Raw genomic sequence first — 18,033 nt, forward strand, 5'->3', positions numbered from 1 at the left:
GAACCTGATGGGAAACATACAGCCCTTGAAATGTTTTCTCTGCTTAGGTAATATGGACCAGTCCCATTTAGAGGAAAAGACTGGGTAATCCTAACATTTGGAGAAGGAAATCAGCTTAAATTTGGTTCAAGTAGCACCTTTTCAGCCAGTGCCTCTGTGAGAATCAATGCTTCAAGGAAGCAAAGATCCCAATGAACACTAAGTTAGGGAAAATGATGCACTTGGTGATTACAAAAAAAGAGGCAAATACAATCAATGAATTAATGCCTTATTTGAGACTAATGAATGGAGGTTTCTTGATAGCAATAATGGAAATTGCTCTTGTTTGGATATTGTTGGATGTGTGAACAAGAGAATCAAAGAGAATTCTGCCACACAGATGGGTGACAAACTCAATTTGCAATTGGTCTCAAGATATGTGGCAAAGGAAAACTACAACAAATCTAAATTTTTATATTTTCCATGGGTCTGTGCCTAGATTTGAAGGGCCCCACACATGTGTGTGACTGTGGTGGTGACCTCCACTCATATATGTCAAGAAACACACTGTACAAAGTCAATTCATTTTCTAATTCTGAAAAAAATTAATGTAGATTTCACTTGCAAAAAAAGAAAAATGTAGATTTCATCTGCAAAAATTCAAACATCAAAAATATCAGGAATGGAAAGAAGGGACAAGGGAAAAAAAAGGAGAATAGAAGGAAAAATTGGAAAATAATAAAGAAGGGAAGAGGGATTGAAAGGGGGATGGGAAAAAATGAAGAAAGCAAGATATATCATGTACAGATACAAATTCCCTATGATGAATGTTATCATTATGCTTATCTACAATGTACCAATAAAGGTTTTACTTAAAAAAAACCCAAAAGCAAAAAAAAAAAAAAATTCAGAGTTCAAAACAAAGTGACAAACCTGAGATATCATAGCAAATATTTTCTTTCTTTCTTTCTTTCTTTCTTTCTTTCTTTCTTTCTTTCTTTCTTTCTTTCTTTCTTTCTTTCTTTTGTACCAGGGATTGAACTCAGGACCTTGTGCTTTCAAGGAAGGTGGCAGAACCACTCATCTAAATGCCCAGCCAGCAAATATTTCCATATAAAAGTTCCCCCAAGAGAAAGAGGAAAACTTTAGAAAAAAAATCTCTCACTCATGTTTTTCAAGACTCTAGAAGGAAATAAAGTAATGAAATGGGAAGTATTTATTAATAGATACATTGCTTTAAAGGTAAAGATAATCTGGAAAAGCAACAGAGGCACCAAAGAGCAGATTGAATATCACAGAAACCAAATTAGGGAGTAAGAAGATGGGCCTGAGAAATTCTGCTAGAATGCAGAGAAAAAGGTAAAGGTGAATATGATGAAGAAAAGAGAAAAGGTAAGGAATTCTGATATAATAAAACACCATGGGAGGAGCAGACCCCTCCCCCCCCAGTGCTGAAGAGCTGAGCCTTTGAGACCACTGTACTACTACCCCCAGTGCCAAGGAGCAGAGCCCAGCCACCCAGTGCCAAGAAGGTGAGCTGTGAAGGCACCAGCAGCACCCTCCACCCTGACACCCTGTTGAAATGAGAAGACATGTAAACAAGTCTCAAAACCAGACTTCCAGATCACCTAAAGCAACCCCAAAGGGAAATGAGATGGAACAATCTGATACTCAACCACCAGGACTCCCTGAACTGGCAATAAAAGAGGATCTGGGAAAATGAAATCAGAAATAATTTCTCAGATAACAGCAGAGATTGTGCCCATAGTCCAAGACATGATTAATAAGTCTAGAGAGGACACAGATTAAAAAAAAATAGAGGATCTGAGGAACATGATGAAATCCCAACACAGGAAACAAATGGAATCCAAAAACAGATGCAAACAGATTTCCAGGAGATTAAAAACTCCATTGAAAGTTTGCACAGCAGAATGAGCCAATGCGAGGATAGAATTTCAGTTATAGAAGATAAGATTGCAATTAGTGAACAGGAAAATAAAAATTTCTTTAAAATAGTAAGGAACCACAAGAAATCAATCCAGCAGCTGCTAGATGATGCAAAGAAGAATGACATAAGATTGATCAGAGTCAATGAAGACACAGGAGAGAGTGCAGATGACATAAAATCCTGTTCACAGAAGCAATGGCAGAAAACTTCCCAAGGAGGGGAAAACAACTTGACATACAGATAAGTGAGGCATATAGGATTCCTACTAGCCTTGATAAAAAAAATCTACACAAAGTCATATAATAGTTAAGATTCCAGAAACCCAACAGAAGAACAAAATTCTACATGCAGTAAGAGAAAAGAAACAAATCACATACAAAGGAAAGCCCATCAGAATCACAGCAGACTTTTCAACACAAACCCTCAAGGCAAGAAGAGCTTAGAGTGATGTATTTGAAGTCCTAAAGGAAAATAGCCTCTAACCCAAATTGATGTACCCTGCAAAACTATCTTTCAAAATTGATGGAGAAATAAGATACTTTCATGATAAAGAGCACCACAGGAACTTCATGAGTACCAAACCAGCACTCTGAAAAATTTTAGACACTATTCTAGGAAAAGACAACTAGGATCACAACCCCAGGAAGCCTAGCAGAATGAATCCATTGGGCATGACAAGAAATTAAATGCTACGCAGTGCTCTAGTGAGTTTTCTCTTTACATGGCAAAATAGTCTCAAGGAATAGGTAAGTCACATTATTGTGCACACGCCTGGCTTCCATCTAGTTGATTCCCATTCATACACAGAGCTCAGCAGAGACATGAGTTCCTCTAGGAAGTCTGCCTCTGTGACCTCTGCTTCTCCTCTAGGCTGCCATTATTAAGTGCTTCTCTGTGGCAGTCATTGCTCTAGAGGGGAGGGGGACAATTACAGTTTAAAACTGGAACTGTAATTCCTTTGTAAAGTTTTTGTTCTGCTATAACTTGAGTTCTATCATCCAGGAACAGACCTGGTCTCGTTCTGTGCCTTATTAGACACTTCATTATTTTATCAGACAGAGAAACTGTACTGTGAAGGTCAGCAAAATGTCTATTTTTGCTTTTACTTTGTCAGTTTCAATACTGTTTTTTCTTTGTATGTTGTGATTGGCACAGGTTTTTCTACAAGACTGATAATATTGAGGGTAGAAGTTCTAAAACCAGAAGCTCTTGAAGATATTCATGATGAATCCCCTTTAGCCCTTTCTGTAGCTACCAGAATCCCTCAAACACATGGCTAGTAGGTTTTTGTGTTCTTGGTAACTGGACCTGTTGTTTCTTCTGGGCTTGTAGAGAATCTAAATAAATAGGAGTGAGGCACTAGCGTCATTGCAGATGCTTTCTTACAATATCCTTTAATTTTCCAGGAAGGGAAGAGGTTCAAACCTTTGATTGCATGATAGCCACAGGTAGGTCATCTCAAATTAGCCTGATGTTCACCAAGTCTGGGGCTCACTGAAGATCTGTAGATCCAGCAGAATTATGTTTCTTCTTCTTCTGCTTTTTTTTACTCTATCTTACAGTGGTTCCATCTGCTTCCATTCTGATGACACCGTATCCCATAACCACACTAGCATTGTAATACATCAAATATTTAAAGGGTGTTTATCTTACTGTAGCTTTAATCTCAGAATCAGCTGTCAGAGTAGTTCCTAATTTAGTTCATCAAAGCTGGCCATTTAAAATGTTGTTGATGAATGCTTGTTTTTTTTATAGATTCTGAGATTAGCAGAAGTCCTCTTGGTTTCTTTTAAAATCCTATTGATGTAGTAAAATTGCAACATATACAAGTTGGAGTTCCATTCCATTGTAAAGACTGAAATATTTGCTTTTTACAAGTATGTCATAGAAAAAGGATAAGTTATTTTGTGTTTCACTATCAAGTAATTATTATGAGATTTTTATTTTCTTATTTATTTGAATGAATACAAACAAATATTCAATTTTGTCTGCTTCTTTTACAATTTTTAAAGATCATTTGGGTTGTTGGAGCAACGGAATTAGCCTTGTTTTCTAACATATCAGAAGAGCTTGAATCTTCAATAACCAGAGAAACCTCAAGTAAACACCCATGTGTCTTTTCTTTTCCCACATAAGTGTTTATTAAATTATTGTAGTTCATTTGCTCTTATTAAGTGAGAATTTGTAACAACTTCCCTTTGTTACTCACTTGATTAGTAAATTGTACCTTTCTTCTGTTTACTGAGGAATGTTTTGTTTCAACAAGATGGCATAATAACTTGCTGCAATTGCTTGCTGTAATTACTGAGGGAAATATGTTCAAGAAAACCTCAGAATTATATATAAATATAATGGCACAGATGCTACAAAGAATGTAACCTGAAAAATAGAGCTTCTGGGATTTAAATCCCCAAGTGATGAATTATAAGAGAAAGATAAATTTAGTAAATGACAGTGATAGTGAATTAAAAACCAAATCTTTCTCGTGTATTATATTTTTTCTCATCATAGAAATCTGATACATAGGAAGACTTCCACTTCTGCCATCATGGAGTAGATAATTTAAAAAATGAACCACAGAATAACCAAAGTAAAGTGCAGAAAATAATGAAATGCAAAACAAAGAAAAAAAAGTATTAAGAAAACCAAAAGTTGGCTCCTGGAAAAGATGAATGAAATAGACAAATTTCTGATGAGATTAATGAATAGACAGAGGGGTATGAATAAATAATATCACAGTTGACAAAGGGGGATGATTACAGATCTGAGAGAGATTAAAAAGATATGACTCCACACAAGCTCATGCTAATGCATAAGACAACCTAATGGAAGGGAAAAATTCCTAGAAAGTCTATCAAAATTGGTTCAAGAAGAAGTAGAAAACCTATATAATACTATAGCAGTAAAGTACAATAAATGAGTGAATTAATGCTTTAGAAAATACAAGAAGGGCTGGGTGCACATGCCTATAATCCCAGCACTCAGGAGGCTAAGTCAAGAGGATTGCTATGAGTTTGAGGCCAGCCTGGGCTACATAGTGAGTTTAAGATCATCCTGAGCTACATAGTGAGGTCCTGCCTCAAAAAACCAAAACCAACCCAACAAAGAAACCCTCAAAACACCAGTGTAGTGCCAGTGTGATGCTGCCAAGAGGTGGTGCAACCTCGAAGTGGTGGGGTCCATCAGGTCATAGGGGCGCTGCTCTCTGAAGGAATTAATGCTGGTGTTGCAGAGTGAGTTAGTTCTCTCAAGAGCAGTCTGTTATAAAGCAAGGCCATGCCAAGTGTTTGACTCCTCTGCATATGCTTGGTTTCCTTTTTCTTTCTCTACCACATTGTGATGCAGTGAAGGGTCCCTTGCTAGAACTCTAGTGCCATGCACCTTCCAGCCATCAGAATTGTGAGCTAAATAAGTCTCATTACTTTATAAAGTGTCCAGCCTTTCTTTTTTTTTTCCCATTAAGTTTATTGGTACATTTTAGGTATAAAATACAGTTACATTCATCATTGGGATCTTGTACCTTTACATGAGTATCTTGGTTCTTATTTTTTTCCCCTTCCCTTGCCCTCCCTTCACACACTCCACCCTTCCCTATTTGCAAAGAACTTGTTTCCATTTTTTTTCCTCTTTTCATATTTTCTCCTTTCCCTTTTGTCCCTTCCTCTACCTCTCCCAATTCCCCTACTCTTTTAGACCTTTTCTTCTTGTTACACAATATCAGTTATACATTTTTTAAATTACAATATTAAGATCTAGGAGACATTACCACAGATTTTACAGAATTTAAAAGGATATAGAAAGCATATTACAAAAATCTTTTTTGAAATAAATTTGACAACTTCTAAGAAGTACCTTGGAAGACAAATTAATGAAACTAACTCTGGAGGAAATATAAAATTTGAATAGCACCTATTAAAGAAAGTATATTCCTAGCTTGAAAACCTACCTATATGACAACAGCAGGCTCATAAACATTTTAACTGATAAATTACATCAAACAATTAAAGCAGAAAAAAGAAGGAACACTTCTCCCCTCATTTTAGGAACTCAGCATTGTGCTAATCCTATAACTGGATAAAGATAATAGAAAAAAATGTAGGAACATAGAAATTTGTTTAACAAAACCACCTATTGGAAGTCAGATCTGGTCGGACGTAGAAAGTGGTTTTGTTATAGGGATGGCAGTGTTGGTTCAGCATTGGAAGATCCACCCCCAAAAGTCATCATTTAAACAGAGGAAAGGAAAAAGCCATATGATCCTGTCACTAGTTGGAAAAAAAGTATCGGACTAAATTTTACAGCTGTTCATGGTAAAAGCTATCAGAAAGCTAGAAGTAGAACAGAAACTTCTCAACAGATTAAAGACATGTACTCCATACTTCCAGCGAGAATGCCTTATATAAATGGAGAAGATACAATGCTTTCTCCTTAAGGTGGGGAACAAGGGCAGATATGTTTACTCTTCATCTGTCCATTAAACTTTGAAACCTGGTCCCTACCAAAATAGTCTGGCAATAAAATGACACAACTAGGATAGGACTGGCACGGCAGAAGCAAAATCTTTATATGAAGATGAAATGATCATCTACAGAGAAAATACTAAGAAATCTCTAGGAGCCCCTAGAACTTGTACTTGAGTTTAGCAGGATTAGAAAACACAAAGTATATATAAAAATTCAGGTCTGTGTATACTTGCTATAAATGAAGAATTGGGTATTGAAATTTAAAAGTTATGTAGGAGTACAAAGGACCTAGAAAAGTTAAAAACAAAAACAAAAACAGTGTTGGAAGACGTTTAGTACCTAATTTTAAGACTTCTTCTAAAGCTACAGTAATCAAGGCAGTGTTGGTGTAAGGAAAGACATAGAGATCATTTGAAGAAAACAGAGAATCTAGAAGTAGAACCACACATATATGATCCACTGAGTTTTGAAAGATTATATAGCATTAGCATTTTATAGAATATAAACTCAATTCAAGAGCCGAGGAAGAGATAGTGTTTTCAGCAAATGGCACTAGAACACCTGGTATCTGTATATAAAAAATTAACCTCAGCTCTTTTATTCCATACATGAAAATAACTTGAAGGGATCTATGAACCTAAATAAGAAAGCCTAAAAGTATAAAACTTTAAGAAGAAATTATAAGAGAAAATATTTATGAATTCAGGGTAGGCAAGAACTACCTAGGATACAAAAACATGATGTATAAAAGAAAAAAAATTGATAAATGGGATTCCATCAAAATTTAGAACTTTAAATGACATCATTAAAATGAAAAGTAGTCCTTAAACAGACCATATTTACAATACATATAACCTATGACCAGAATATATAAAGAATTCTTCGAACTCATTAATAGACAACTCAATTAAAATGTAGATATAAGAAGATGATAAATAGCCAGTACAGCACAAGGAATGGTGTGCAACTCTAGAATCAGAAAAATACTAATCAGTACAATAATAAGATTGAATTATACACTCATTAGGGAGATGAAGTTCAAAGTTTTAAAAGCCTTGTCATGACTTTTTCTTTGTGTTGGATTCTCCCCCTTTGCATTTAACTTGTCATGCCCAATGGATTCATTCTGCCGGGTTTCCTGGGGTTGTAATCCTCATTGTCTTTTCCTAGGGTATTGTCTAAAATTTTTTGGTGTGCTGGTTTGGTATTCATGAAGTTCCTGAGGTGATCTTTGTCATGAAAGTATCTTATTTCTCCATCAATTTTGAAAGATAGTTTTGCAGGGTACATCAATCTGGGTTAGAGGCTGTTTTCCTTTAGGGCTTGAAATACATCACTCCAAGCTCTTCTTGCCTTGAGGGTTTGCCTTGAGAAGTCTGCTGTGATTCTGATGGGCTTTCCTTTGTATGTGATTTGTTTCTTTTCTCTCACTGCTTATAGAATTTTGTTCTTCTGTTGGATTTCTGGAATTCTAACATATGCCTATGTGTAGATTTTTTTTGATCAAGGCTAGCTGTAGTCCTATATGCCTCACTTATCTGTATGTCAAGTTGTTTTCCCCTCCTTGGGAAGTTTTCTGCCATCACTTCTGTGAACAGTTTTTTAATGTCATCTGCACTCTCTCCTGTTTCTTCATTGACTCCAATCAGTCTTATGTTATTCTTCTTTGCATCATCTAGCAGCTGCTGGATTGATTTCTCGTGTTCCCTTACAATTTTAAAGCAATTTTCCTTTTCCTGGCCACTAACTGCAATCTTATCTTCTATATCTGAAATTCTATCCTCACATTGGTTCATTCTGCTGCGCAGACTTTCGATGGAGTTTTTAATCTCTTGGAAATCTGTTTGTATCTGTTTTATGGATTCCATTTGTTTCCTGTGTTGGGATTTCATCATGTTCCTCAGATCCTCTATTTTTTTTTATCTGTGTCCTCTCTAGATTTATTAGTCATGTCTTGCACCATGAGCAAAATCTTTGCTGTTATCTGAGTAATTATTTCTGATTTCATTTTTCCCAGATCCTCTTTTGTTGCCAGTTCAGAGAGTCCAGGTGGTTGAGTATCAGAGCGTTCCATCTCGTTTCCCTTTGGGGTTGCTGTAAGTGATCCAGAAGTCTGTTTTTGAGACTTATTTACGTGTCTTCTCATTTCCACGGGAGGAGGTGCTTCTGACGCCCACACGGCTCACCTTCTCTTCCCTAGGAGCTTGGGATGGCAGCAGGGGAGCTTCCTTCCTGGTGCTGGGACCGGCTGAGCTTCTTTGCCCTAGGAGCCTGGGATAGAGGCGGGGAGCTTCCTTTTGGGTTCCCAGCCTTTCTTGTAGCAAAATAGACTAAGACAACCAGCTGGATGGTTATGCAGGCAAGGCCAGCAAACATTTACTCAGATGATTTTTCACCCTTTGCTAATATTTTCCTACCAAGCCACAGTGTCTTGGTTTCTTTTTTAAACTGAGTTCTCTGAGAAGCGAATGCCAAGTCAAAATTAAAAGTGTACAAATTTTACTGGGGAGACATCCATGATATAAAATGGGGCAGAGCTGGAAAGCCATTAGGCAGTGATGCTGGGAAGGGAGAGAGGGAGATAAGGTGGGTAGAAGCATCCTGGATTCCCAGGCAGTCTGAGAGGTTTGGCAGGGACTTTGGACAGTCAGCGGTCAGATGAGCTGCTCAGCAATGGAGTGCCTGTGCACCTCTGCAAGCTCAGTCACCGCCTGGAAGCAGGGCTTTGGACATCCACAGCTGTGGGTCTCAGAGTCTGGCCATGGCCTTGACTGGCTCCACTTCCTGTTGCTAGAGACCTGTGAGTCCTCGAGACAGCCACAATTCCAAAAGCAGCTGGGGGCAAGATGAGAAAGTGAGCCTGGAAGTCTGTTCAACCACATAGACTGAAATGTTTTAAACAAATACTAGCAAATCAAACTCTCTCTCTCTCTCCATATATATATTATTTATATATAATATACTATACATATATCATTCAAAAAGTGTCCTATTAATGAACTTAAACCTATTTTATGCTGATTATTGCATGTACAAAAGTTATTCTATCGTGCTGAGAATCTCAAGATGAATAGAACTGCTTCTGGATGTTTGCCTCTTACTAAATGTCACCAGGATGCTGAGTATTTGGGACTAGTTCCTAGTTTGTTTTCTAGAAGATTGTTATGGAATCACTCTCATTGATATACTTGTCTTGAATTCCTCATTTAACCTCTCAACACACATCTAATCAATCATCACTTTTTACCTCCCTAAATCTATCCCTTCTCTCCCCACCTCCCCCCATCCTGTCCCTACCATGACCCACGTTCAGATCTTTTACTTGGCAGATCCTGCTGATGTTTAGCATCATAGCTAAATGTCAGCTCCCAGGGCAGACTTGCCCCAGCTCAGTGGGCAGGACCCACCTTTGACTCTGGGAGCCCCAGGCTTTTTCTCCTCTTCCTAGGGAGCTTTGATCATACAGTTAACATCATTCATTTCCCTTTATCTGTCCCCCTGTGAAAACAAAACTCATTTCCAAATTGTTTATCATGTCCCAGGGCCTAGTGAAATGCTAGCATTATTTATTATTCCACATTATTATGCGTTATAACAGGGTAGAAAAGATCCATACAACACTCATCCTGGCCTGTGCTCAGAGTGTGATGTGACAGCAACATAGCTCTAGTTCAGCCTTTTGGTGTACAGTGTTAGAATTGTGTCCCCTTGGACTGAGCTCTGGGAGCTCAGGGAGTCTGCCTTGCTCTTCCTGGTGTCCCTGGGCCTGATATAAAAATGGTCACTGAACATGCACTTTATGGGTAGCTTGTGATTTTTCTGGGGATGGGAGATGCCTTACAAAACAGGCAAGGAAAATATGAACATGGGCTTTTTCAGACTTCTTCTTATCAATACATCATAATAATCATTTTGTCATTGAAGTACAATTCCATTGACAGATGTGTCCACAAGATCTAAGGATCCAGACTCAGAGCAGGTGCCTAGCACTAAGAACTGTTGCTTTTTAGGAACCTCTAACACACCTGCCCTAAGTCCCTGGAGCCCTGGCTTTTTGATCTGCAACATTCCATCTCTCTACAGAGTCACAATCCTCCAGTTATTGAAGATCAAACAGTTTGAAAGCTCTGAAATAAAAATTTTGCTTTTCTGGAGAACTTCAATTCACATTTATTATGTAACCAGATGAAATATAAATGCAATTGTAATTTAAGTAAACTAAATACTTTCTTAATGTCCAATAAATATGAACCATTCAAAATTATTGAATTAAATGTGAACAGATCAAATATGAAAGTAAAAGTCTGAAGTTTTGGATTTAGATTGTGTTTAAGTGGTTTTTTTGGGGGGTGGTGGTGTTTTTTTTTAAACATTTACTGGTACATTTAATTAATTAATTAATTAATTTATTTATTTATTGGTACCTGGGATCAAACTCAGGACCTTGCGCTTGCCAGGCAGGCACAGCACCACTGAGCTACATCCCCTGCCCCAGGGGGATTACTTTATTGAGATAGGGTCTTGCGGTGTAGTTCAGGTTGGCCTTGAAGTCATTACATAGTCCAGGCTGGCCTCAAACTCATAGTAATCCTCTTGCCTCAGTCTGCCAAGTGCTGGGATTACAGGGATGCGCCACCACATCCAGTGGTTCAAGCTTTTGAGTTCTAGCTTTGCTTTAAAGGAACCATAATTGTAAAACAAAACAAAATGAACAAAACCCAAAATGAACCAAAAAAACCTTTTCAGATTGGCCATTATCACTCAGGATAACATCCTTGAGATCCATTCTGTGTATGTTTTCTATAATTTGCCTCTTTTTCTTTCCAGTAGTATCGTTGGTTTAGATACACCAGTTTCTTTGCCACTCACCTTGTTACAAGGTAAAGCAAGGCACATTAAAATGTTAGAGTCAATTTGAGCAAACAATGATTTACGGATTGGGCAGCTCCAATTTAGGTCTTGGGTTCCATGAACGAAGCATAAGGGACAGGTTTTCGTAGTGTGAATGCAGAAGTAATAAAAAATTTTTTTGGTTAGTCACAGTTACTACAGTGGCCTATGCAGTCTATTCTGTTGAAAGACCCTAGTGACATAGTTACAAATTTGTTGGCTGCTTCTGATTGATTGCACCTAAATTCTGTTTTCATACTTTATAGGCATTTACAAGAAATAGCTCAGTTTAAGTTTGATTTATGCTTCCAAACTGAGCAAGGTTCAGTGAGAAGTGACTTTGCTCAGAAATTCCTCAAGCCTGCTTTATATTTTACTTTACTTTGAAACCTACTGAAGGATATTTTGGTTCTTTTCAGTTTTCAGCTATCACAGATAAGCTGCCACAAACGATTGTTTACAGGATTTTTGTGGACACATTTTTTTCATTTCTGTGGGATAAATGCTGACAAGTAAAATTGCTGGGTTATATGGTAAGAGCTTAGTTTTAAAAGATACTGCAGAACTATTTTCCAGGGTTAATCATTTATTTTCAAAGATAACATGAACATGGGATGTGAACATGCACATGAAAACATAAAAATGCAATGACTACAAAACATTTTTTAAAGTCCCTTCATATCTGCTATCTAGGCCCTGACCTCTTCTCTGTTGGCTATCAGTTAGATAAGCATCACATGGTTCCTGCATTATTATTCTAAAACTCATCTTAAAAGGTTTTTATGATGCATCTATAAATATTTTCCTTCCCTCTAAACTGATGAGTGGATAGACCATGGTTTATGTACGCATTCCTCATATTTGCAGACTTTTGTTATTCCTTATTTTTGCTGTCGTCCATAAGTGATGGAACAAAGACCTCTCAAATGGCTTATGTGTGTATTTCTGTCTTTTAAAGAGAAATACCAGGGATGAAATTACTGGGTTACAGACATGCATATGTGTGATACCGACATTGACAAACTGTCTTCTTAAAAGAATGAGTCAATCCATACTCCTGCCAGAAATGTATGAAAGTTTCTTCACACCCTTGTTCATACTTGTTATTATCAATTTTATTAATCCTATGAGTGAAAATTTTCAGTGTTATTATAATTTGTATTTCCTTGATTAACGAGAATGCACATCTTTTAAATAATATGATTGGCTATTTTTATGTTATCTTTGATAAATAACTATTTGTATTTCTGGACTGTTCCCCTCCCCTCACTTGACTATATTTTCCTTATTGAATTTTAGTAGCTCTTTATTTTTAAAATAAATTTTAAGAAATGTTAATAGTCTTTTGGATTTTATATATGTAGTAAAAATATTTTTCCATATCTGTTGCTCATGTCAAATTTCCACTTGGAGTGTGTGTATGTGTGTGTATGTGTGTGAGAGAGAGACACTGTTAGCTTTATTTAATCTAGTCCTGTTTTGTGTATGTGCTGCCAAAGTGAGCACAATTTATTCTTGTTTTTTTAATTCTTGTTTTGTGTAGTCAAATTGATCAGTCTTTTGCTTTACGTCTCCTGGATTTTATTCTTGCTTAATGTTCCCCTATGTTTTTGAAAGTTGTTGGTTTAACTACAAATTACCAGTGATCCTTGACTAATAATGGTTTAATTAATTTTTCAGCTTTTTGCTGGGTTGAGAGTGATACACATTCAGTAGAGATCATACTTGTAACTCTGAGCAGCAGCAGCAGCAGCAAGCCACAGCTCCCAGTCAGCCCCAAGATCTTCAAAGGAAGAAACCCAGTACTCTACAGTGTGCTGTGCTGGTGAGCTATGGTGTAGTTGACACTTTTTTTTTAATGATAGTTCAATTTACAATGAGTCTATCAGGAGGTAACTTCATGAGTAAGGGGCACCTGCACTGGAGCTGATGCCGGTTGCTTCAGCTACCATATTAAATCTAGATTCTTGGGTCAGGAGGCTTGTCAATAAACCTGACCCTCTGTGGTCTAGCCGTATTATTATTTACCCCCAAATGTTGCCTGCCTGCTTTGTTTGAGGTACTGAGGATTGAAAATCCCCCGCTCTTTTTATTTATTGTTTTGAGATAGGGTCTCTCTGAGCTGCTAAATTGACCAGTGTTATGGCTTGTGTTTAGGTGACCCCCCCAGGTCTCATGCAAATGAGTGGGGCTATTTTGGAGGTGTCTGAATCTAGAGTGTGTGATTGATTCATATTGGGACTAGACCTGAGGGAAGTAGGATTAGAGCTACACATCCTAAGTAGTCTGAATGAGATAAAAAGAGCAGAAAGACACTGTTAAGATTCTTTCTTGCTTGCTTTTGCTGTCTTCCACTGCCATGAACTGTTGCTCCTCTGCCACTCTGCCTTGGAGCCAGCTGATTATGGACTGAAACCTCTATGTACTATAAGCCAAATAAACCTTTCACTCTTTAACTTTGGATGTTTCGTATTTTGTCTCAGCAACAAGAGAAGAGTAACTAACACACCCAGGATGGGCTCAAACTTTCAATCCTTCTGCCTCAGTCTCCCAAAGTGCTAGAAATAGAGGTGTGAGCCACCATGCTCAGGTTCCTCTCTCTTGATTTCTGCTGATATAAGTTACAATATCTTAAAATTCTTTTAATGTGTCAGTAGTATCTTCCCTATCAGATTTTTGACTTTTCCCCTTGAGATAGATGCAGGGACCCACTCCAAACACTGGGAGGCCATACTGAGTGATGTGGCCGAGTAGGAGGTCTTGGGGAGTCCTGGCACCTTCTCTCCAAGTACCTACCTTAGATGAGGTTATTAAAAGTGTTCAAGCCATGAAAGATTTTTATTTTCTCAAACAGAAAAAGAAAAAGGAAGGGAAAAAGAAAAAGAAAGGCTGCATCTTTTGGCAGAGAAGGCTCAGAGCATGTGGAAGTTCAAGATTTGTGTGTTCATTTGAATCCATCCAATGCCTTGATTTCAATTCTCAGGAGTCCTATCCTCCCTATCCATTTAAAAGACCAAATTATTCTATGAATTAAACCTGTGATGAGATTCTATAGCCCAGTGGATCAAATCTAGAGCCAGCTTTTCAACTTTGCCCCCACAAAACTCAGGAATTTCTTTTACTACCATGATAAGGAGCTCTCTTTTTCTCTAACAGTGCCTGACTTGATATTACAAAGTTTTAAAGTTTCCATTTTTTAAAATAAATTCTCCAGTACAATCAGAAGTAACAAGCCTTACTGTATGCTAGTTTTTGTTGTCATAATTCCCACGCTGGTGGTCAAATTTGACATCACTTTGGCCTCCTAACATCTGCTTCTGTATCATTGCTTCATTGCAGGTAATCACAGCTAATAATTTAAATAGTATTTTGCCTGTAATAGATGCCATCAGTATTGGCACTTAATCCAGTGTTGCCTTCTTTTCCCATTCACAATAAGGCTATCAGTATGTTCAGTCCAATCACATCTAACCAGGTTCTCATATTCAGATATCTATTTCCTGGACTACCATGGTACCAAGTAGAGCAATGTGATCAGTAATTAATCATCCGAAGAGCACAATCAATTGGTATTTCAAGTAAAGGTCATTTAATACAGATACTTGTTTACAAAACAATTGTTTGAGAAGAAGAGAGAAAGATGCGCTGGAGAGAGAAAAGGGAAGACCACACAAAGACCAGAGAGTGGCAGTTTTTCCTGGCTGGAGCCCAAGGGCCTGTTCATATTGTGATGTAGGCAGGGACACTTTTGCTGCCACTGGTGCTGCTGCTACAACTGTAGAACTGCCACTGAGGATTGGGGACCTCCATCCCACTAGCTGTGGTGACCAGCAATGGTCACAGCAGCTGCTAAGCTTCCTTCATGGCGTAAAGAAAATGGTGCTATTCCTTGATAGAGCCTTAGAAGAAGCCAAGGGATAAAGAGCCTGGGAAATGTAGTTTAGAGGTTTTAACACCCAGTGTTACAGAAGAGAATACAGAGACAGGTGTGGACTCTTGCTATGATTTGAGTGAATCCCAAACTTTCACATGTTACAATCTTGGTCCCCAGTGTAGTGGTGTTAGAGGGGACCCCACACCTAAAAGTTGGGTGTGGGAGCTTGTAAGAAGTAATTAGGACACTAGGGTTGCTGCCTTCAGAAGAAATTAGGGTAGTTCTCTTGGGACAGTGGTTAGTTCTAATGGGAGCATTGCTATAAAAGAGAAAGACCGCTTTCCCTGCTCTCTCACTGTGTGCTCTGTCCCTCTCACCTATGTATGTGGCATGATGCCATCTACCATGATGTGATGTAATCAGGAGAGTCCTTGCCAGACTGGTGATGTGCTGCTTGGATTTTTAGTCTTCCAAACTGTGAGTAAAATAAACTTTCTTTGTTTATAAAGTATTCAGCTTAACTATTTTCTTATAGCAATGGAAAAATGGACAAAAAGACAGTAGATGTGTTTTTTTAAAATGATGGAGAAAACCAAGAAAGAAGGTGGTTTGGGGTCCAGCAGACAGAGGATTCAACACCAGAAAGAGGCAATCAGCATGCTCAGGAAGAGGGAAAGGAGAACTCAGGCCAGTTGCTGCTCAGGCAGCATGGAGATCCGCCAGGCCAAACTAGTGTGGGCAGACTGGTGGCTCCAGATGTGAGATCTCCAGGGGAAAAGGAAAGAAAATGAGCCAGTGTGTGAGTGTGCTTGAATATACTGAGGGCACATTTATTGTTTTGTCAGAGAGTTTGGGGAGGAATGAATGAAATGAGGACTATATAGAAAGTGAGGCAATAAAAAATAAGATTCTGGAAAAGCAAAATGTCATGACAGAAAGGCAGCATAATCATAAGAATACTATGTGGCTCAGGCTTCATTAACAGTTACATACTATGATGATGCCAGTGTTGATTATTTGATTTAATTAGTATGTTACAAAACAAAGTTCAAAGGGAAGAGAAGAGTTGTGTTTTTGGATTATTCAAGAGGTGAAGAGAGATAAATCTGCATCTTTTGCACTAGAAAGTCAATAAGGAAATATTAAAACTGAAAAATAAAAAACATCAATAGAAAGGGGTTATTTGGGTACTTTATATGGAATAGATTTCAGTTTGAAAATTTCGTAGTTGCAAGCTTTTTCAGAAGGGGTGGTAGAAGTAGAATATGTCAAAGAAATTTTGCTTTTTATACAGGTCTAATAGTTTTTAGCTTTCAGAGCTATATTTACTATATTACTTTGATAAAATATTAATATATTTTTTGAAGTTCAAATATTACTTCAGTGAATATTACTTCAGTGAAAAATTACTGCCTATGCTTTAATAATGCCAACAATGTTCTTTGTTTAACTTTTCTCAAGATCTTTTATAGAAAGCACACATTTGTAGTTATCCATCCAAATATAAAAGGACTTTGCGATTCCTCAAGCTGTACTCTAATGCTTTTGACATTCCCTTCAAGTCTAACTCATGTAATGATCAGTGTATTTAAAATTTATTACCTATCACTGAAAGACCCCATTCAAAGGCCTTGATATACATTCTGGACTTTGGGTCTTTTATTGCATAAAGGAAATAGACTCTTTTCTCCTAACTTTATTTTTTTTTCAGATCTTTTCTATTTGGTTTCCCTCACCCACAGTTCCCCTATGTATTCTGGTTTGATGTCATTGTGGGAAAGGAAACAAATAAAGAAATACAAATATGTGAAAAAATTCAAGCAATCCAATGGCCTTGGAGTTCCAAGGACAGTGTGAACTGGAAGGGCTTGGCAGTATCCAGTCTGTAGAGTGATTTTTACAGAGCAGTGCAAAAAAGTCAATTGGCTATTGCTCTAGGTTGAGAGAGCTCAAGGGTAAGTATGGGTGAATTGCATGGGCTTTGTGATGAGTGAAGAAATCTCTGCTTCTGGTCTTGGCAGCATCAAAGCAAGGTTGTAGCAGGAGTCAAGGTCTTTCTCCTTAGTTTAGTGGAATGTCTGGTTTCTTGACTTGGAGGTAAATCATATTTTCTTTATATTTTCTTGGTCTGCCATAAGAAATGAAATTGAAGAGGAGATAAAGGAATTATGGGGAGGTTGAAAATCAAAGTAAAATGGATATAAATTAAACAAAACATAGTTATAAATTTTTCTCAGGATTAGTTTTGAAAAACATGTTCTGAATGGTGAGTTTCATAAAGAAAATGGACAGAGCTTGGTATAGTACAATGAGGTGTACCTAAAACTCTTCTCTAGAAGTAGAACTGGCATAACTAAGGCCCCTTCTTAGGGTATTTCACTATCTTGTAGCAGATAATGTGGCTAAAGATTAAATTCAATTTTATATTAGTTAGATGATGGTTTCCAAAATCCATTACTATTAGTTGTCAAATAAAATTTGATAACCAACATTCATTTACTTTTTGATAGTTCTATGAGTGAGAATGCAATTAAGATTTTTCTCAGTGTTTTTTTTAACCATTTTACCTCTATACATTTCAGTATTTGCTGATACTCATTGGAAAAATGTTGTTTTCTTCAGTGTATTGTTCTCATCTATGTCCTCTGGATATGCTACTGTTCATAGTAATATTGAATCAGGTGTGGGCCATCCTAGGCACCCAGCTCCCCACAGAATTCCCCCATCTGGACAGGGTCAGTCCTGCCTCAGTGTTTAGACCAGTCCAATCTAAGATGAAGTTAGCAGAAACCCACCAAATCATCCAGAAACACTGCAGTCCTCTCAGACTCCAGGTGGAGGGGCAATCAAATCTGCCAAGCTTTCAGAGTTTCTGTACC

The 18,033-nt window shown here is 37.6% G+C and overlaps 1 protein-coding gene across 7 annotated transcripts in view; it reads right to left on the minus strand.

Annotated features, from left to right (window-relative positions):
- Positions 1-8,830: 8,830 nt before the first annotated feature.
- Positions 8,831-18,033, minus strand: part of Slc22a2 (solute carrier family 22 member 2) — a 44,210-nt gene continuing 35,007 nt past the window's right edge. For 3 of the 7 annotated variants that reach the window (XM_004869007.4, XM_004869006.4, XM_004869005.4), the window contains one exon: positions 14,847-17,282. In XM_004869007.4, coding sequence (XP_004869064.2) covers positions 17,216-17,282 — 67 coding nt within the window. In that variant the 3' untranslated portion in view covers positions 14,847-17,215. Of the gene's footprint in view, positions 9,226-14,846; positions 17,283-18,033 lie in introns of those variants that run through there. The other 4 variants (XM_087188159.1, XM_087188157.1, XM_087188155.1 and 1 more) reach the window with 4 other exon arrangements.

Source organism: Heterocephalus glaber, unplaced genomic scaffold (assembly GCF_053883595.1).
Source record: "Heterocephalus glaber isolate CG9 unplaced genomic scaffold, H.glaber_assembly_v1.0 deba00001523, whole genome shotgun sequence".
In the NCBI taxonomy this organism is placed as follows: domain Eukaryota; kingdom Metazoa; phylum Chordata; class Mammalia; order Rodentia; family Bathyergidae; genus Heterocephalus; species Heterocephalus glaber.